Source organism: Aythya ferina, assembly GCF_964211825.1.
Source record: "Aythya ferina genome assembly, chromosome: Z".
NCBI lineage: Eukaryota > Metazoa > Chordata > Aves > Anseriformes > Anatidae > Aythya > Aythya ferina.
Genome location: NC_140299.1, coordinates 13,522,346 through 13,544,640, shown reverse-complemented (window position 1 = coordinate 13,544,640; position 22,295 = coordinate 13,522,346). Strand labels below are relative to the sequence as shown.

The following is a 22,295-nucleotide window of genomic DNA, read 5'->3' as shown; positions in this document are numbered from 1 at the left end:
ATTTGATTTGAAGCTGGATACAAAACTTAGCAGCTTACAAACTCTGCAGCGTATTGATCAATATCAATACTCAAGAAGTTAAACCAAGAACAAACCTGATATTCTGTCCCTTTTCAAGGTGATCTTGCATTTTCCCACTGATAGGAAACCTTTTGTTTTATGATTTTTTTTAAACTGCAACAAACAGAGGTGACCAGCTAGGGTCTATGTCTTTCAGTTAACATTATCAGTCCCTTATTTTCCTGGTCCTTTTGCCTATTTATTTTTCTTTCCCACTGCAAGAAGTCCCAGAGAGTGCTACATGCAATCATGAAAGGATAAATATAAATGAGGTCTAAGAGGGCCAAACTTTTTTTCCCTTTCATTCCTTATGCTTGAAGCTTCAGCCATTCTTACTTTAAAAAAATAAAATAAAATAATAAAAAAATCCCTAGGAAACAAGGTGACCATGTCCTGGGCAAGGCTGTACAAGGGCCATATCCAGCAGGCACTTCATCAAGAATTGTCTTTGAAAAAAAATTATTTTATTATCGAAACAATACAGGGGAGGAAAACAAACAAATTATACACTCTCAGAAAAAGGCATGACCAGTTGTATGCTACAGGTTTGCATTTCCTACACACCCCAAGAATCTTTCCTGTCAATTCAGCCTGGAAGAAATCCTGAAAACTAACTCACTCTTATAGCATCTTGTGGACGTAATAGGACAATGCTGCACTTGTACATTACGGAGGGAAAACATGCTTGCTGCTCTAACTGCATGAATTGTCCTTATTCACTAGGACAGTGTAAGCAGAGTTAACGGAAGCATTGCAAAGAATTGCAGCCTGTGCTAGCAGAGCATTACTCCACAAACACAACCCTCCAGCCGCGTTCCCAGACTGCATCCCAGCCTGTCCCATTTCCCAGGCAGTAAGCAAGGAGCTGCAGCCTCCCTCAGCCTCTTCCCAGGGACAGGTCAGCACCTCCCTTCACCCAGCTCCCAGAGAAGGGATGAGGAGGAGCAGAGCACGTCCTAAACAAACAACCAGCCAGTGCTTCAGGCAATGCAGCTGAGCAACCCACAGGCCTTTATACTTGTTCCTGAGGTGCCAGAAACTAATACATTACTTTCTGGGGAGGTTCGATCAGACAAGTTTGCTGCGAGGCACGGTTGCTGAAATAACAGATTTTAACCAGCAGTGGCAAATACTCATGTAAAACAGCTTCAGATTCATATTCTGAACACACTGTAGGCCAATAAAATTATTTACAGAAAGTATGTGGTGAATAATTTGGAACAACAAATAAATTTGAAAAAAAATGCGAACCATTTGCAGACTATCTGCAAACACAGAGAGGTAACATCTGTTGGTAAAGAGCTGCACCATGAATTATTCACCCAGCCCTACTAAACACTATTATCTTCAGTTTGCAGATGATCAAAGAGTCACAGAGAGCCAAATACTGACCTAAGTTACACCAGCCTGTAAATTGTCACTGCAGGAAAAGTCCTAACTTATGCCAGTGAAAATGAGAGCAAGGGGCCAGAGAGGTCAATGCTTCTATCCCCTTTGCTTGACTCTCCCTAAAAAATCTCTCCCCATGCTGGGGAATCAGGCATCGGTGCCTTCAGAGCCTGGCACTGCCTCCAGGAGCAGCCCCAGCTGATGGTCAGTGGCTGAGCAATACCTGGGGAGTGTGTGCGATTACCCTGCCTGGTACCCAGCTGCCTCCTGACCAAACCAGGAGCCAAGAGAAAAAGGAAAACCCAGCCCCGGCAAGGCTGCCTGGCTGTCCTCACAGCTTTCCATGGTCACCGCCACCGACCTTGCAGCTTATTGATGGGCGTCTGGGGATTCAGAGATGCTTCTTGCTTGCCAGAGTCCGAATTTCACACAGCTTGGCAGAAAGCAAAGAATGTCCATTTTTGGATGAACGTTTCCTTCGTAACCATGACAAAGGGGCTGCAGGATCTGACACAAGCAATGTTTATGCCACAGAGATACAGAAGATGTCAGGGCTTCCAAACAGCCATGCTGCAGCATTATATCAAAACATTTTGTCAGCTGATCACAACTGCTGCAATATGTTTACTGCTTTACTAACACATTATTTTGAGATAAATGCGTGCCTGAGGTATTTTGTAAGATTTTACAGAACATCAAGTAGTAAGCACACTAAAAACGACGTGGAAACTGGTCTAAACATTTATGGCTGTATAATACAAAGATCATGCTTAGATTATAAAATACAGTTAGAGTTTTCAAGGGTAAAACTCTGGATGCTTGTAGCTCCCCCTACAGTTTAGGTCAGAAGTACCCCTCATCTCAATATTCAGCACAAAATCTCTCTGAATTAATTAGGCATCACCCTGCTCAGTGTAAAACCTAAAGGAGTTGCTGGAGGAGAGCCTGCCTGCTGGCTGGCCACTCACTGTCACCTTGCTGATGCAACGTGGGGCCATGGAACACATCTGGAACAAGGAACAAATGTTCACAGGTTTCCCCTGCTCCTGTCCCTCAGACAAGTCCATCTGCCTCAGCTCTTGCCAGACAGAAGACCTGTTTCAGTGGTGGTCCCCCCTGCAAATGTCCTGTCCTCTGAATCTGGATCCTGTGAATAACTCAGAAAGCTCTGTTTAAAAAATAAATTAATTAATTAATTAAAAAGGGGGGAACAATTTATATAAAAATAAAATGAATCACATTCTGTGCAAACATGGTCATTCTCCTTTCCAGCCAGCCAAGCACAGAAAGTTTGACATTGTCCAAAATGCTTTGATGAGACCAGTAATGGAAGCAATTCCTTTGGGCCCAAGCAAGGAAGCCATTAACCGAGGGGGAGCACTTGCACACATACTAGAACTATGTGCTGTAAGAGTATAGCAAATACAAGAAGGGCATGAGGACTCAGCTATAGATGAACAGTGCTGAACTGATAATTTCATATTTGCTTCACCATTTACAGCTATTTAGTTTCTTGTTTATAGATCTATTTGGTTTTGTACTTCCTAAAATACACAAAAACAGCTAAAACTGTGAAGAAGTAAGCAAACAAGCTCTCCATGGGAGCAGAAGAATACATAAATACTCTCTCTTGACGTGAGTTAATTTTACCATTATTTAAATTTCTCCTTCACAAGAGCAACTCTAATAAAAAATGGTTTGAAAAACAAACAAACAAACAAATAACTACCTTATCCCACCTATAGAGGTGTCATTGCTATTGCGACTCACCCTGCCCCAGCCTTCATTCAGCTCACCCTCCATTACTTACAGTGGAAACACTCACAATGAAGTCAATCTGTATTCAAAGAACTGACAGATTCCTAGAAGTTTAAGGATGACATGGTCCTCCTGCTCCCTCTCACTTGCCATGGGTGAGAGATGAGGTGCTGGTGGCCTTTCAGAGGGTGCTGACAGGAGGTCAGGATACATCCATGCAAATCAGCCATGTGCCTAGCAGCATTTTGCTCTCCCCCAGAGGCCAACAGGCGTGCAACTTGTCCTCTGCCCGTGCATTGAACTCCTACACACAACCATCAAGGTAGCTACCAGAGAAGTGCCTGCTCCAGCTACGGCAAGAAAACTGCTAGTGCAGACAGAGGCAAGTTCCTTCCTCCTCCCAGTCAAGAGGTGACCCCAAAATCTTACTACAGAAGAGAGCAGTTTCTGAGAAAATCTGGTGAAAAATAACCTTTAAAACAAATACATACGTCATGTCTACAAGCTTCAATACCAAAGTGCTTCAGCTGAGCTGGATAAAGCTCATCATGTTTTAGTGGACATTTCAAGTTTGATTTTCATTCTGAATTACACTGGAAACAGGCTATAACGGTGCAGATAATGGTGGTTTTTAAAGTATTCATGAATGGAATATCTGAAAAATCAGAGTTGTAATATTTTAGTTTATAATTTTATTATATTATGCATTTGATCTTTTCTTTCCTTTTTAGCTTTTATGGTGTTTCAAGACTTGCAGTTAGGCAAAGGTACTTATGGTCCTGAAATAATATAAAAATAATATAAGGGATACAAGCCACCTGCAATACTGTGGTAACTCATTTAAGGTGAACAAGATGATTCATTTCATCTTTATTAGTTTCCTCTTCAGAAAAAAAAAAAAAAAAAAAAAAAAAAATCTTTAGACTATGGGTCAATAAAATGAAATGGTTTCTTCATTATTATTTTTTTTTTTTTTGTCAGTTTCTCTGGATAACTGCTATGACGTACTGACTGAAGGATTATATTTTCTGGGTTGATGTGCCTTCTATGTGTGTCCCATGAAACAAGATAAATTTGCAATTGAAATGCTGGCTGTCACTACAAACATCGTGAAATAAGGAAACAGGAATAAAAACCTTATGCAAGACAGTTCCAACTAATTCTCCAATGAAGTTTTCAGAACAAATCTTCTCCAGAAAGAGAAATTCTTTTTGTTTCAAGCTTTACTTAATTAATTTCATTAATTCATCAAAAAATGATTTTTATTGAAATGGTACTTAATCATGAAAAGTTGATTTTGAGAAAAAACTTCTATCCACTCCTAGTGTTGAAACAAAGTGTATTGTGGCCCATAATACACTCTCCCACTGAAATGATGATAGGGTCTTTTTTCCTTTCTCTGCTTTTTACAGACTGAACTTGGTTACGTAAACACCACAGCTGCACGAAGACAGTGTGACAGACCAAAAAAGGTCAGGAAATCCTAAATGAAAAAAATGTGCCATCTTTTCATCTCTTTGTAGAATTTTCCAGCTCCCACTGCTGGGTACATAAGAAAGCAAGAATCTCCCAACCGCAATAATTACAAAAGATGATGACTGAAATAAGGGAATCTCAGATGGTCCCTCTTGATCCTGCTCGTGGTGCACTGAGCAGCAGCACCAACATGGAAAGCATCAGAAAATGCAGTAATCTTGATGGTCACTGCTCTGCATGAGTCACCTACTGGAGAGTAATGCAAGAGGGGATGGATGTTGCACATGGGGCAGAAAGTTGGTTCCTTTCCCAGTCACAGTCCTGGCAGAGCCCAGATCAGAGCACAGTGTGTATCCTCACACCACTGCTAACCCATGGGATCCTGACATGAGGAGACCCACTGGATCACCTACACGTCGTCACCATAAGCAACAGTGCACACACCACAGATATTATGGCACTACAGGGGCAGCACGGTTGTTCAGCAATCCAGATTGCACTGCACAAACCTTTGGAGTGATGAGCCCCATCTTGCTCAGTTCTTTAAAATACTGTAATAAAACCAGCAGAAAACCTCAACATCAACATAATGACAGTTTTGGACCCACACGATGCTTTTCTGTTGCAGTATATATTGTCTGTTATCCGCCCCAGGTACACTTGAGGTGATGCTCTTGGGAGTTTTTATAACCCAAGGAAAAGGAAGAAAAGAGGCAAAGCTCCCAACAAGTTACAGTACAACACAGGGAATCCTATTAAAAACAAGAAGGCACAACGTCAGTGGTGACTTCATCATGGCTTTTCCTGGTTTGCCTTCACCATGGAGACTGCAGGAAAGAAGGCCAGAGAAGAGAAGCCCCACTGCCTCCCTGAGCTCCTCCAGCCAGGCTCTGCTGCCAGCAGCTCTGCATGGTGCACAGTGACCCAGCCTTCCAGCTGTGAGAAGAATCAGAAACTGATTTTTTAAAGAATTTCTGAAGAGCTAGATATAAGAAAAAAATAGTCTACCCATGGTTAGTTATGCACTGGCACAGCTTTGTGGGGAATTCCTGGTGCTGAAGGCTAAAAGCAGGGTAAAGCATTATCTCCAGATAAAGGTCTGGTTTGTACCTATCCTGCCTTTGTGAGGAGGGACAGACAGGGCAATCTCCACATAACTCTTACAACCTTTTGTCTCTGATAATTACTGATGAGAAGGCTAAAATAATTACATGAATTATAACCACATATAAGATACTAATTGAAATAGTTCTCCGAATGGAAGTGTTTCCTACTTCCAGTACAGACATGGTATAGACACATTTTAAAAGCCCCACCAAGACACTCAGGATGCATAACATCAGGTGTACTTCTGGAAGCCTGAGCCAAAATCTAACACTTACATCCTAAATCCAGGCTTGCACTTCATCTGTCAAAGCCCCAGCTCTGGAGCAGGCTGCCACAATTCTTGATGTCTCTGCTGCACCAGCCTGGCAGACACCTTGCTGCACCCTCACCTTCTGTGCTGCCTTGGGTGTTATCTGATGGAACTCAACCCACTTCCACGGAAGAAAAAATGCTATTCTCTGTTCTCTTGTGGGATATGTAACTGAGATGTTAGGAGCACAACTGTGAGATGTGCTCCAGAAGCAGAACAGGGCAAGTGACAGAACACCAGGACGTGGGAGGAGACAGCAGGTGGGATAGGGACCCTTTCTAAACAGATGTTCTGGTTGAAGTGCCCACCTCCCTCTTTAAGTAACAGGCACTGGGAACCTCTCCACAGGTGCCCACTACTGATTAAATACACGGAAGATTTGGGAGCTTGCTTTAGCAAAACTGTTTCATTGACCGTAAAGATTAAAAATGGATTATGTGCCTAAATTGAGCAGGTCACTCCTCCTGCTATTATTCTTTCCTTTTATATTTTATCACAAGAAGCTTATATTAAATTTTACAATGGTTTAGTATTTATCCACACTGATAATATTCAGTCTAGTCTAATATTCTAAACATTAAGAAGTTTTCTTCATGTTTATGGCAAGCATGTTTGCCATAAGCCACACTGAGACATATGGCCCTCCAAACTATATCAAAAGCAGAAACCAGAGAACATGAGCAAAGCTGATCACTCAGTGCTTAAAGCTCATAAACAACTCTTAGGCATTACTGATAAAAATAATCCATACTAAGTAGACTTTTACTATTCTGAAATAAAATGATAAAATAAGGATGAAAATCAGACTGTTACTTTTTTTCTTAGTCCTTATGGGTAAATGTATAGGGTAACTACATATCAAAGGCTATATTAATTATCAAATTAATATATCAAAGGCTACATATCAAAGGCTATATTAATTATAAAAAAAAAATAGCTTCATATATATACATATATATGTATGTATAAAGGCCTATTAAACTATGAGAATGCCAAATAAATAACTTGAAATTTTATTTTCCCATCAATAAATAACACTTAAAGCTGTATTTTTTCAGGAGTTTACTATCCAAAGCTTATTATCTTCAATTGGAACCACAGCAAAATTGTTCATGCTACTTGAAAAATACTCTCCTTGATGTCTCTTAATCTCTTTGCTTTACCTAAGAAAAATTTCTCTCTCAATGTTCCTTAGATACAAAATGCAAAAGTGAACTCTCGCAGGAGTAGTTCACTTTGTACAAGAAACAAAATTCAAGGGGGGCTTCTGGAAAAGTTGAAATTTCTCAGAGAGAAAAACCTCACAAACACAAGTGTATTATGTACACACACACAGCGGCACTCATACATAAAGATTAAGGTACAAAGAGGTCAAAGCTGGCCATACAACAAGCAAAAAATGTGTGGGCTGAGGACAGGGCACATCAACCACGGCTACCCAGCCAGTCAGCCCCCGGCACATACTGGTGTTTGTGGCCGTTCCTCTCCTGATGCAGGACTTTACATGTCCCTTTGTTGAACTCAGTGAGGTTCCTGTCAGACCATTTTTCCATCCAGCTGAGGTCTCTTTGAATGGCAGACTCCACCCTTTGATGTATCACCCAGCTCCTCACAGTTAGGTATCTTCAGCAATTTGTGGAGGTTACACTGTCCCACCACCTAGGTCATTCATGAGGATATTTAACAGTTGATGTTGCCAGTAAAAACTGAGGTGAAGAAGGCAATATGCACCTCAGCCTTTTGCATGATTTTTGTCACCAGTTCTCTTTCCATCTGCATTTTCCCTACAGTTCATCCTGCTGCTGAGACAACTGCAGAAAGTCTTCCTGTTGCCCTTCATGTCCCTTACCAGGTTGAACTTTGGCTTTCCTAACCCCAATACTGCATGCTCAGACACAGTCTGTATTCCTCCTGGGTCACCTTACCCTGCTTCCACATCTTGTATGTTTTCTTTTTATGCAAGTTTCCACTACAATGATGTCCTGTCTGCACTTCTTTATTGGTGTACATACATTTGGGATGGGACCCATTCCCAAGTTGCTGGTTTCAGGGTCCCACATTTGCTTTTCTTGTCAACCCAACCCTTTGCTTCCTCGCCTGACTGTGGGGTCGCATCTTCTCTCCTTTGTCATTCCTAGTTTGAAGCCCTACTCATGGGTACATCCAACCTAATGGCAAAGATGCTTTTGCACCACTTAGGTGGAGCCAGCCCTCTACTCTGGAAGAGGGTCTCATAGATATAAAAGCAAACTCAGACAAGGACTAGAAATTTCTGAGTTTCTACAAGAATAGAGTTATGTAACAACATACTAACTTATGGCACTAAACCTACACCATAACTTCTGTGCATTGACAGAAAGTCATAGTTAGATAGCACTGTATAATGATCCTAACATGACTGGAGAAGCCAGCACAAATGCAACTGTGGTTTTATTAAAGGCTACAGGAAGACAGGTCAGGGAACAAATGTGGCATCTTCTCGAGGAGCAGGAAATTATTCTCCACATCAGTTCCTCCATAAGGATTAGGACAATTCCACTATCTTCTGCAGACAGCGAGTCTCTCCATAAACTATTTCTAACAGGAATATATATATATATATATATATATATATATATATATATATATATATATGTATAAGTAAAATAAAATTATTTGAAAATAATATGTAACAGAAATAGAAGGGTTTTGTTTGTTTGTTTGTTTGTTTGTTTTTTAAACCTGAATCCCTGCACTAAAGTAGCATAGGACATGGCCATATATCAGAAGAACCAGAATCAAGAACTGGTATGTGGAAGCAGAGAGAGTGACAGTGAGAGAAAAAACCTTTGCTGCAAGACAATGAGACATGGAAATACATCCCAGTGTAAGAAGAGACTGGCTACAAAAGCAAACAGCAAATGACCCATGCACAGCCACAATACCAACAGAGCTAATATCTAATACTCCCAGCTCCTCTCAAAGTGTTCCCTGTTCTGGTGATTTCCACAGCTTTTATACTCAAGTCCTTGGCCCTAAACCTCACCAGAGCAGCTGCCTCACCACACAAGCTGTGTCCTTCTCTTGGCATTATCTGGTTCAAATGCATCTTTCTTTACCCATTTCTGATCATTTTAAGCATTGCCCAGTCCTTTGTGACTTTCTTCCCCTAATATATTGCAGATTTCTTTTTTCACTGTTCTTATATGTCTTACTACTCCACAGATGTAGATGGCTCAGACATTCTCATCTCAAGCTACCAAGCCAAGTCCATTAACCTACACGTATATATGAACAGAGTTGCAGTTCTTGACCATACACCTCCCCATACCATGGTGCTGCTAGCATGACTGTGCAGTTGAGATGAAAACAGCAGCAACCTGCATGAAATGGGATCATGTAGGAACAGGAATGTCAGGAAACAAGAATGTGAACTAAAAATGCCAGCAGGATGCTGGTCTCCATGTACATGACTGGAGAACCAGCTGCAAAACCATCACCTCTTGAAACAGCTATCTTTGTAAAAAGCCTGCTTATTTTTAGAAAGATGTTGCCTTCTGTGAGTATCTAGAAAGCAGGATATGAAACAGAACTAACATTTCTGTTCCAAGTAACAAGTTCTGGCTTCTGGTAACTCTTATTATATCACAAAAGTTTGGATCCTAATTTTCAATCATTTGCAGTGTATGGGCTTTGTTCGATTTTTTTTCCTAAAATGATCTTTTGGCTGAAATTTGTCATGTAAGCAGGAATAATCTGAGTGAAATTCTCTATAATCTTTGCCTTTAGGGTTTTTTTTTATTTATTTTCAGAAGACCAGCAACACAAAGCTGGTCTCAGTTTATAACTTTATAATGTGCAATAATGCCTCCGACACATCAGAAAAATTGGAATAATTTCTGTATTTGAAAGGTGCATGCTCAACATTCACAACATGCTCATTTCCCCTCATTTTAGAAAGGCAATTCAAATTGCAAGTTCAAAACATACACAGATGTTGATATTTGACTGCACCATAATTTTCACAGGTGTCAGAAAATTTAAGTGACTTTAAAAATCATGAGAGGTGTGCAGGATAATTTGCCTTGGGATTCTTCCAGCCTTGGAGATCTTTCTCTGTGAGTTACACCAGCTTCACTATCCTCTGAGTACACTGGGAACTCATTGTTCCTTTTTCAGGGCTATTGCTTTTAACACAACTGTTGTCTGCACTGTTTCAAAACACAGCAAGGTATATTAGAAGATAATCTATCAACACTTGGCATATGAATCACAAAAAACCAGAATGTGATAGCACCTTGTCATGGTTCATCTCTTCCAGGTCTAAAAATTATCCAGGATAACTTTTGGCAATGCCTGAATGAAAGATCTTTTTTAAGAAAACAAAGCCAGTGTCTTCTGATTGTCCAATTACATGTCCAGCAAGTCACTAACAGAAGAAATGGTTTTCCCCACAGCCTGCTAGTGGTCCTCTTCCTGTTGGATAAAATGTTCCCTGGGTCAATATTGTGTGGATCTCTTTCATTTCAAGGCCAAAATCCTTAAGAGCATTCCCCATGTGCAGTCCTTACTCCTGAGTGTAATTACACAGTGCTCTGTAGAAGAACTGCTGTGAACCTAGTGTATTTCACACTACACACTTCTCACCTGGAGGGTTTTATGGATCACCACACACCGTATCATTAGCTACCTTTGGGTTAGCTAACTGCTTCAATGGAGCTTTCCCCCTAAGCCTCCAATTTTCAGTGGCTTATGCCATCCTGAAGCAGTTTCTTTCAAAGATGAGCTCTGCTGTGATTGTTCTCAGCTCAGAGACCCTGAAAAGTCTGAAGAAAAAAAAAAAAAAAAAAGAACATTCACATTTTCTGTGTCTTGGTTGTTCACATTTAGGAGGTATAGGGATTTTGTTTTATATGAAAGAACTAGTTTGGTTTTCATGTGTAAGTATCTTTACTAAAAATAAAGCGGAAATCAATTCTCGCCTATTCTTAGCCAAAAGTATTTCCTTCCAGTTGGAATTAATTGTGAAGAACAGGTTTTAGGTATTGTTTGCTTTTTATTTATTTATTTGTTTGTTTGTTTGTTATTTCCAGAAAGAACATTTGTTTGCACAGGAAAAAAAAAAATAGGAAATTTGAATCAGGATCACATAGTTAACATAGTCTCCTGCATGCCTGTGGTTTAGGAAGTCTTTTATTACATAATCACAGAGCATTGCTACATATTCACCAACAAACAGGGGACCAAATTGTGCACTTTTATGTATGAAATAATCAAATTATTAACCACTTCAAAGGGGTGTAAGCCCTCAGTTATAGGCTGAGCCCAATATAAGTTTGATCTAAGGAATGGGAAACTCCCAGGAATACTCTGGGCTAACTGATGAGTTTGTGGAGCACTGAAGAGACCTCATCCATTGAAATTTTCTGTGCTAAGAAAACAGGGTTTTCTCCTGCTCCTTCTGATCTCTCAGATGACCAGTACTCAGAATCCTTCACATTAAGTTTAACCTTAAAAACATTAATTTGAGCATTAGATGTGCTCACTCATAAAGAGATATACAGGCTATATAATGTGCCCTGCCTAGTCCAATATATCTGTTATTAGTGTAATTACCATGCATCGTCCAGAGAAAAGGAGAGTTTTTTTCTGCAAGACACACTGCAAGATACAGAGACACTCACCTACACAATATTAGTAAGGTAATAATATTAATTAAGCCTATCAGCCTTGACTAAATTGAGCTGTGTTGACCAGCATATAAAAGTCTTCCTACACTTTAATGTGGCATGACTGGAAAAGGATAAAAGTACAAAACCAGCCTAACTCCACTTTTAAAACAGAAAGCCTGGCCTGAGAAGGACTGGCAAAGCCTCAAAGCAAGTCTGTAGCAGCCTCAGGACAGGATGATTTTCCAAGGCTCACTCTAGCACCTTTATCTCCCACATCACCCCTCTTCTCCTAAGGTTGGGGGAAATTCAACCTCTGGTACAGGTATAATGTCACCAATTTTTAAAATTCTGTTACCTAGTTTTACCTTTCTGAGTAGTGGTGGAAGGCTGTACTGTAGTTTTGGAGGCGGCATCAGTAAAATGCTGCTTAAGAAACACACTTAGCCAAAGTTTCCTTGTACAGTGGAAGATAATGACTTCAGGATGGACAGAACTGCACACACTGTGCTGTGAATAAGATTAACTAAAATCAGAAAACATAATTCAAAATGAGTGATTAACAGTGGCATATGAAGTAACATGCTAAAGAGAAATAATTTTGTGCTTTCCCAGATAAAAGGTTATTTTGTTTCCCAGAGACCATTAAGAGAATGCTGGTAGCTCCCAAAGAAACACCTTCACAAGGTGCTGGTGGGATTGATCAAAGTTAGCAACAATTACCAGAATACAGGCCACAGAGTTATAACACCAAGCCCAAGCAAAATGAAAATGTCACACAATGTTGTGACACTACTTATACTCTTACATGACGAACAACACCAAATCCATACATAGTTACTGTTTGTTGAATTTACTGACATTCAAGACATTGAACAGTGTATTCTGATAGCACATGTTGACCTATGCCTGGAAAAATAAAAAAATTATATTAATCTCCCCCCAGATATATTTTTCATGTTTTCTTTATTGGTTCTATGTCGCAGATATACAGTGTCTCTGTCAGCGCTGCAGCCCTAGCATCAGGAATCATCCCTTCTTCAAACTCATTCCTTTTCTTAAAGAGATTTTGGATTCAGCAGCAGGTCAGCCTTATCCTTACATGCTTTACATGTGAGATTTAATAAGATGGAGATTTACAACCCATTCTAGTATTGTTCCCCCAAATTTACTATATTTTAAAAAGTAAAATAAAAACCTTCTTTCCCAAAGACAGATACATTTTCCGTGTGTGTAGGCCTGATTTTCAGGGTAGCCTGACCTATTTTGATATCTAAATAGGGCTAGATTTTCAAAAGTGTTCCATATCCAGCAGCTCTTATTATAGCCAGATTTTCTAAAGAATTCAACTACTTCAGTGCCAAGTTCTCTGGAAAAAAAGTTGTATACTGTACTGCTGACCTGGGAGCTGAGCCCTTTTGAAAATCTGGCCCTTATATTCAGTGCTACACTCTTGTAAAGTCTTCTTCAGACATTAATAGGTCTGATTCTTCCTGCATTTACACACCAAGTGTACCAGTATGGTCATCTGGGAAACTGCTACAAGCTAGGCAATTCAAGTCCGATCTCTGTTTATATTGATTGGTAAGCGTAATAACAACAACAACAAATCCCAAAGCATGAGATATGAATATCTTATTTACTCCATGCAGACCAACTCAAGGGTTTTAATATTTTATAGGGCTTTGGAACTTTACACTCTGATACTAAAGAAGTATTAACACAGCACACTGCAACAAGTTCATGCAATGAGCATCCATGGGAAATCACTTAAGGAGTTGGCTCTTTCCTCTATAATTCCCTAAAATTATAGAACCATTAAGATTCAATGATATATGTTTATATCAGTAGTAGTGTTACACATTGCAGGCTAGGTTTAGGCTTTTCAGTGTTCAATCAGTTGATAGAAACTTAAAACAGAAAAATCCGTGGCTTTGTGGAAGGCAAAAGGAAAAAAAAAAAAAAAAAAAAAAAAAGGAAAACAAAACAAAACAAAACAATTTAAAAGCAGCAGCATGAGTGCCAGCTTCTGGGAGAACAAGATTTAGAGAATCCCAGCCTAATCTGTTCCCAACTACCCTGCTCACCACACGGTGTCTAAGGATTTGTTTTAAGCCCTTCCCAAAGTGTCTGGCATACCATTTCCTTGTCTCCAGCAAATGTATCATGTAACTGTGAATAAATGTTCAAATGAGTTTAACATTCATCAGGATGTTTCAAATTTGAGTACAACAGCTTTTTTTCCTGAATTTAACAAGCTGCATTTATGGCAATTTTCCTATATTATTTATTTTTAACTTCACTAATACATTTTTCACTCTGCTGCTTTCTTGGAATTACAAAATTGATCTTTGTAAGCTGCGCTCTGAATGAAAAATTTGGAAAAATTGAGATGCATTAGGCTACCTTTTTTCTTTCAATGCACAAGACCTGCCAGCCAGCTCCCATTATTGGAAATTGGTTTTATTGCCTTTCTCTCAATACGACCTTTTGCTTGCACCTCAGATACAACTTCTGTGCAAGACCAACTTCCAGTGCTATTAAAAAGGCAAAGTGAAAGGGGAACAAGAAACATTTAAAAGAACTTTTTAGTATTGTTTCTCTTCTTCATCCACGACTTTTGGATGTGCAAGTAAATGACGGTTCCCTCTTGCTCTTGGCTGTCAAGCATATGACAAGCTGCAGGAACAAGACAGAGATGTGGGTTACCTTGAGCTACACCTGTTCTCGGTGCTTTGACAACGACGTTACACAGCACAGACCCAGCCACAGGATTCTGGGGAGCCTGCAATTCCAATAGCCCTTGGCAGAATGCAGATGGGATTTAAATTATACACTGCTGCACAGAAGCTCTCTGGGAGACTTCCTTCTTCAAATCTTGCTACAAGTGGATTTTAAAATGTTTGCACAGGTTTTGAAAAATGCTTCCAGATAAAACTGACTACTTATATGGAAAAAGAGAAAGAAAATGTATAATTGAATCAATCAAAACCTGAAAGAACATAAGTAAGGAAAAAAATAATATGTAGCTAACAAAAGTATGGTACACACAGCACAAGTGTATTAATTCATCTCCTCCACAGTACCTCAACTAATTTGTTTCCAAGCTTTAAACTATTATAATTTAATGTGCAGGAATACGTTTCCACCATTTTTGTCCTGGTGTGAAGCAAGTAGACCAGTACATTAAAGAAATCTCTAAAAATATTTACACTTTTCTACCCCCAACTCCACAAATCCAGTATTTTAATGCAATCAGTTAATCGTCTCATTCACAACTACTGTCCACCTAATTTCCTCAAGTACTTAATTGTGGCTATTATGATCACCAAGGATCATGGGACTAGATCCCTAGGAGACAAGGTCAGACCAGTAAAATTAGCCATCTGTCCAGTGAGGGCTTTAAGCTCAGGCTGCATTTAAGTATTAAGTTTCCAACTGTATGGGCATATTTTTTTCCCCCGAGAGCAAGAAAAAAAAAAAAAAAAAAAAAAAAAAACAGCGACAGAAACGGTTTATCACAGACAGGGTCTCATCCTGCAAACGTTTTGACAGCCAAGGCAAAACGTACTTAAACTTGTTAAACTTTCCACTGGTCTGATCCCGCTGAAGGCAGCGACACAAACCAGCGCTGAGCCCCAGTTTAGTCCCTGGCGCTGCGCACCGCGATTTCTGGAAGTGCAGGAAGCCCAAATTTCACCATGCTCCGCGTCCCCCCTCGGTTTAACCTCCCCGTCTCACAGGCTGCAGGGGCTGTGGCGGCTGCCCAGGGTCTAGGCTTTTAACTTTTCTTCGCCGAGGACCGCGCACCGCCCGGCTGGGATGCCTCGGTTCGGGGTACCTGCGGGTTTAGGTGCACTTCTCGCCTCCTTGGCGCTTCCTCCCACATTTGCTGCTCCCTGCCTTGCATCCTTCGCTACCCACGCCGCAGCCTCGCTGCCCGAGACCGGAGGCTGGCACGGAGGCCAGAGGTCCTGCCCGGTGCTTCACGGACCAGGACGGACAGACGGACAAGTCCGAGAAATTTATCCCCGGCGTGCGCTCCCGCACGGCCCCGCTGGAGTCCCGGCGGGGAGGATGCTCCAGGAGGCGAGGACGCTCCGAGAGGGAAAGGGTGCTCCGAGGGGGGCGACTCTGCTTTTAAAGGGTGGCAAAACTTCCCGAAGAAAGCGAGCACCTGGGAGAACAGGCACCCCAAATCCGCCCCCCGCCCCCCCCTTCCCCCCGCCTTACCTTGCCGGCGGGGGATGCTCCTCCGCGGGGCGGCCGCGCAGCCGATGCACGAAGCCAGGAGCAGCAGCAGCAAGGAGGAGAGGCGGCGGCAGGGACAGGGACAGGGTCCCGGCACCTCCATGTGCTCCGCGATCCCCCGCCGCCCCCCGGGCCGGGGGCTGGGGGCCGGGACCGGCGTCCCCCCTGTGCTCGGCAGCCGGGCGGGGAGCGAGGCTGGGGCGGGCGCGGCGGGGCTTTTACCGAGCCGGGAAGGGAAGCGGAGAAGGAGGAGGTGAAAGAGGAGGAGGAAGAGGAGGAGGAGGCGGCGGCTGGGTCCGGCGCTTTGATGGGATTACAGCCCCCCTCGGGGCGGGCGGCGGCCCCGGACCGCCCAGAGCCCCCCGCAGGGAGCCCCTGGTGCCGCCCCCCCGGCCCTGCCCTCCCGCTGAGGTTGGGGTGTCCTCGGCCCCCCCCCGGTCCCCGGCACCCTGGGATCGGCTGCCCCTCGTCCCGCTGGAGCTGAAGCTCGGGTGGGGGGCTCCGGACTCGTTCCCCGGTTCCCCTGGGAGGGCCGGGGCCGGGGTGGAAGCCAAGCCCGGGGCAAGGCGGGGAGAGGATTCGGTGAGGAAGTTGTTGCTGAGTTAAGAGGATGAAGTGAGTTTAATCGCCCCAGATGGAGGCTGAGACCTATCCCGGCCACTCAGACTAATATAGAAGCTCGGTGGAGATTGGAGGGGATGGGGGGAGGAAGGCAAGGGGAAGTCATGGTGTTCGAGGATCCCAAAAAAAAAACAGGAAGGGCTGAGCCAGGAGCAACCCAAAGCATCCCTTCGGAGCAATATAATGTTGGTGGGACAAAAACTCACGCCCAGTATCTCTTCTTTGAAATTTAACAGACAGAGTGAAGGTGCGAGAAGCTTCGCATTAGGCAGACACAGGATTAAAAAAAAGCCTGCCCCCCGGCTTTAGGTCTCATCCTAATCTCGGTTAGTTAGAGATCAGTTTAAACCCCGAGACATCAGAGTTGTTATGTCTTCAGGGTTTGTGTGGGCTTTGTTTTGGAAATGAACTTCATTTGTTTGTTTTGCTGTTCACTTTGATAGCTGCAAGTGGTTTTGATGTCCATATAAATTATGCATATTTATACAGTCCCTTTCTGAGTGTTATTAAATTCATAACACTGACACTGTTCAGTGAGTTTCAGGCTCTAATTTTATGGCATGGCATAGGGAGGGGTGTGGAGGGGAGGGGGGGATCAGAATAAAAACTGTCTCTCTGCAGGAACAATGCTGAGACAGGAAAATATGGAAAGCTGTACCCTCTCAGGGTACGAGAGAAGACAAGGAAATGGTGATGAAGTCCTTTTGGACAAAAGATCAGAGGAAGGGAGTTGGAGCCCATATCCTGTAAGAACACTCTCAGAACCTCAAGAAGTTTTTTAAGGGCGAAATCAAAGTCCCCACCAGAGACAGTGGAGAGGACAGACCTTGTGTTCCCCGGGGACAAGGCAAGGAGACAGAAGCTTGGTCCTCCTGGAAAGGGCAGTCTTGGAAAGATCTCCATAGGGAGACCATGCTCAAGGCCGTAGGACTTACATCTGAGGAATAGTTCTGTTAGCGTATTTGAGATGCCAGTGGTTTTCCTCTCACACCCTTATCAGCCTGCCTTGCAGGGCTGGAGGAATCAGTACATGTTCAAGAAGTGCAGAGCCCATGGCAGGAATTCCCAGCTGGGTCACAGACTGCACTGCATTTTGTTCCTGCACTTCATAAGGCACAAAATAACTCAGGGCTCCACGTCTGTCCAAAAGCTGCATGTGATTGCTAACTTGTTGGCAAAAAGGGCAAAGAAGTCATGGCAAGCAGCAGCAAAGCGGTCATGGCAAGGCATAGACAAAAGTTAAGTCTGTCCTTTATATAGTGTCCAAGCAATTGTTTTGCATTTGTACAGTGTACTGTCATTGCTACTTCCGTGTTTCTTCTTCTTTGAACTCCATCTGTAGTTCTTTCACTCCTCTTTTTTCTGGTGTCTTCTTCCCTCTCATGCAGCATTCATATTGGCTGCTATTGTAGTTTGTCTTCTTTCTCACATACGCCTACCTACCAAAAGTAATCTGTGATAAAATAACAGCTGGACGTAGTGAGGCTAAATTAAATATTACAAAAGTTCATACCTCTGAGTTTCAGGCTGTTGTCAGATTCAGCCATTTTTTTAATTTTAATTACAGCTTTGGAAGATTATCTCTGCAGCCATGCTGGAAGCTTGCCTTCTACTAGAAGGAAGAGGAATATTCAGTTTTGGGTTCATGGACAGTTACTGTTGTGGAAAATCCTTCCAACAAAGGTAATCCACTGCAAGCTTATTGAGTTTCCTCCAAAATACATAAAGATTCCCAGTGGCTTTCTCACTGGTAAGGTTTTACTCTGTCCTCATTGGCATAGTCACTGGTTGTCTTCCAGTAGCATACATGACTAACACTTGGCATAGATTGGTTATTGCAACCTCTCTCCAGAGGAAGAAAAGTCTTAGTGCAGTATCTAGAACTAAAACCTGGAATTAGATTTAGAAGACAAATATATACCTTGCTCACCCATCTCAGAGAAGACATGATGAGAGAAGTGTACCATGTACATCTGATGACCCTGAGCTTTAGGAGGAATTCATTTGCCAGTTTGAACCCATTTTCTGAGATACATCATCCACTTACAGACAAAAACTTTGCCTTTACTGTGGAGGACTGCTGTGTCACAGAAGTGCAGCTATCAGGAATGACACACCGTGGTGGCATCGTTGCTTCTCCTTGTCCTTATCTGAAATTCTGTTTCATCTGCATTCAACTTTAGCCAATAGTCTGCAATTGGATCTATCTTCAGAGCCATCTCCATGACAGTGATGAGATTTTTTTTTTTTTTTTTTCCCATGAAGAAAAAGTAGATGTGTAAACTATTCACCACATGCTCACCAGCATTTGCATATAGTTGATAAGGACTGAGACACAACCTTTCAAGGGTGTGTAACACCAGGAGTCCAGTGGTGGGAGTGGAAGTGGTTTTTCATCATTATCTAATGAACTTACTCCACCAGAAAGACTCTAAATCAGCACACTAATCTGGGTACATTAGACCTGTGTTCAGGTGAGATATCCCATTTCTTTTCTTCCACGCCGTACGTATGGGAGGGAACCAGGCTCCAGTCTACATAGTGTCTTACTCTAGGAAGTAAGGAGATAAACACAGTGCACAGAGATTTTCTCCCATATCTCTTCTCTAAGAGGGAACACGTCTCTGTGCCTAAAGGAACAGGAATACAAGGAACGATGTCTGAGGGCAGCCTGGGCAGGCAGAAGAAACACTCATACTTCTGAGTACCCTGATGCTCTCTATGTCTAGAACAGCTGACTCATTTCAGCTTGCAATTGCATTGCAGTGGTATGTCACATGTAATTTGCAAGTGCTGAAATCAAGAGACACCCCTGTTCTTTGAAGAAGTAAGTGATAAAAATAAAATGAATGTAAGGCACCAAATGTTCAAACATGGCAATAGATCCTCTTGCAGTTTTTGAAGGTCTGGTGCAACATGACTTTATTATTTTTGTGAACATCAGAGTGGGCACATCAAGTCTCATGATGACACAAAGTGTTTTTAGCAATGACCTATACCATTATTCATTCACAGTAAAATATATATATTAAATATATATATATCGCTATAAATCATATATGTATACATTATATATATATGCTTTATATACACAATATATACATATATAATAACATACATATATACACACACACATATACAATTATTTTCAACTAATTTTACAATAAGTCACTGACAAAGCAGTTTGCTGTTAAAGGAGCTAAAGCAGGATTTCTACCCAAAAACTATTTGGTAAAAGTGCAGGAAGTTAAGTGAGCTGACTGGGAGCTGCAGAGAATAGGAGTCTGGCCAGTGGGGTTAGCAGGCTTTTCCATTGTGATTCATAGGGAAACAAATATGTCTTTGCTTTAGGGCTTGTCTTCACTTGAAAGATATTTGGGATAAAAGGAGTGTATGAATTTATAGCATTTTCCAGAGTAACTCCATATGTGGACACATTAGTCCGGAATAAGATTAAAAGAAAATCAGTGAAGAAGTCTTCTGAAATAGAAGTACAGAAATGGAAGCACCTATGGTGAAATGGGAGATGTATCTAGACATTTTCATTATGGCAATGGAGGGCTCAGCTAAGTAAATTAAGAATAATGTGTCTGTGCATCTTCTTAATTACAAATTATGGATCTTTTTTTCTCTTCAACTAAAGGCTCAAAAATTTTGGTGTTCTTTTTTTTTTTTTTTTTCTTTTCTGTTTTTTTTCTTTATAGTCTACAGATTTTGAAAAGGTGAATTCAGAATACATAAAATTATGTCTCTTCAACCATAATCCACTATATATTTTTGTCAGGAATTTTTCATAGATCCCTCTTAAAAGAAGTACATAAAACTCTTAGAGACCCTAGGAAATATTCACCATGCATACATAGTCTCTTAGACTTTGCAAATGATAGGAAGTCAGAAAGGTTAACATAAAGCAAGCCAGTTCAGACACGGTGGATGCATTTTCTGCTTATAGGTAAACCAGTCATTTATCTCACAGATTTTTTCTCCCATTCCTTCCAAACTGCAGCTTTTCTATTCCTTTTACTTATCTCTCCACTGTGATTAGAGTTTCTAAAAGTTGTGTTGGAACCTGCCAAATGAAATTCTCTGAGTGTATCACAATCTAAACAGGATGTTTTTATGTCATTTGCATAGAGATTCCTGTTTAAATTTTACCTCCTGATCTTCCAAGGTCTTCTCAGTGTGCCAAGGTCATTCTACTTATTTTACCATTCTGCTACTAATTCCAGGATGAGATATTGACTATATCATGATACATACATAATGATATATAGAATTATATAGATTTGAGGATCTTTTTATGACTTTAGCAACTTGGTAAATTTATGGAAAATAGAAGGACCATTAACTTACCAGTTTTTCATATACAAACATGATAAATGTAAATGTCAGTTAAAACCAGCAAACTTTATTTTAGCAGCTCATGTTTAGTTTTATAGCAACAACAAACAAATCACAGTAATTTGTATCTTATTATAATTCAATTAGAAAACAGTAATGTTTCATGAATATATATATTTGTTGCTTCTACTAATCGTTATAATAAATAATTGCCTAACTGGTAAAAAAACAAATAAGTAATTCATTAGCTTGCAATTTAATAGCTGTTTACATTTATTATTTCATTTATCACTTACATAATGTCATAGATGCGTGTAGAGTGCATATTACAATATGCCATCTAAAGTCATATGCATATTACAATATGCCATCTAAAGTCATAACTCTTCTGCATACAATTTCCCTCTGGCTTAACTAAGTAGAGTGTCTTGGATAGAAAGATTTCTGATTTGTACACAGGATAGCAATTGAGAGTATTTAAGAGCACTTTTTCTTGTCCAGAATACCAGAGAAGTCTATAACACATATATAGAGTGCCTCCAAAATTCAGCTTTTTTTCCAGAGGGGAAAGTGGCACTACAGCCAGCATACTGCTGAACTGTTCAGGAATGGATTTCAAGCTGCCCTGCAAACTTTAGGAGTGAGGGCTGTGGAAACACCAGTTTCCCTGCAGAGTTCGTAGGCTTCCTTCTTAGGATATTAGTAGGAAACACATAGAGGCAAATGTAAATTTCAACTACAAACGGTGAAAGGGATGAGTTTATCCTGTTAGGTTCTTAACTTCTGACACCATTTAATTATTTTAGATCTGGATCTGAACTGAGCCTTCTTGTTCTCTCCCTCACTATTTTCCATGAAACTGTGGAGACTAGACTTAGTTAATTCGGGAAAGAAAGGAAGAGCGACAGAGACAGAGACAGAGAGGAAGGAAGGAAGGAAGGAAGGAAGGAAGGAAGGAAGGAAGGAAGGAAGGAAGGAAGGAAGGAAGGAAGGAAGGAAGGAAGGAAGGAAGGAAGGAAGGAAGGAAGGAAGGAAGGAAGGAAGGAAGGAAGGAAGGAAGGAAGGAAGGAAGGAAGGAAGGAAGAGCACAAACCAAACTTTGCCTGCCATTATTAGTATAAAAATGATTATATATCAGAGACATACTACGCTTTTGTAAGTGTTAAATGGTGAATATACAAAAACAAAGAAACATCATTTTTCTGTCTTTCCACTCTTAAATAAATATTTGCCACACATTTACTCACTATATTGGCAGTTTAAGCCCATTACACCTTCCCAGCATTCAGTCTTTCCTTCTTCCATTGCCTCTCATATAGATTGCCTGTGGCATA

General features: G+C 41.2%; 1 protein-coding gene across 1 annotated transcript in view; it reads right to left on the bottom strand.

Moving 5' to 3' along the window:
• EGFLAM (EGF like, fibronectin type III and laminin G domains) overlaps window positions 1-16,281 on the bottom strand; it is a 75,047-nt gene extending 58,766 nt beyond the window's left edge. The window contains exon 1 of the mRNA XM_084505090.1: window positions 15,982-16,281. Coding sequence (XP_084361216.1) covers window positions 15,982-16,102 — 121 coding nt within the window. The 5' untranslated portion in view covers window positions 16,103-16,281. The remainder of the gene's footprint in view (window positions 1-15,981) is intronic.
• Between the last annotated feature and the right edge of the window lie 6,014 nt (window positions 16,282-22,295).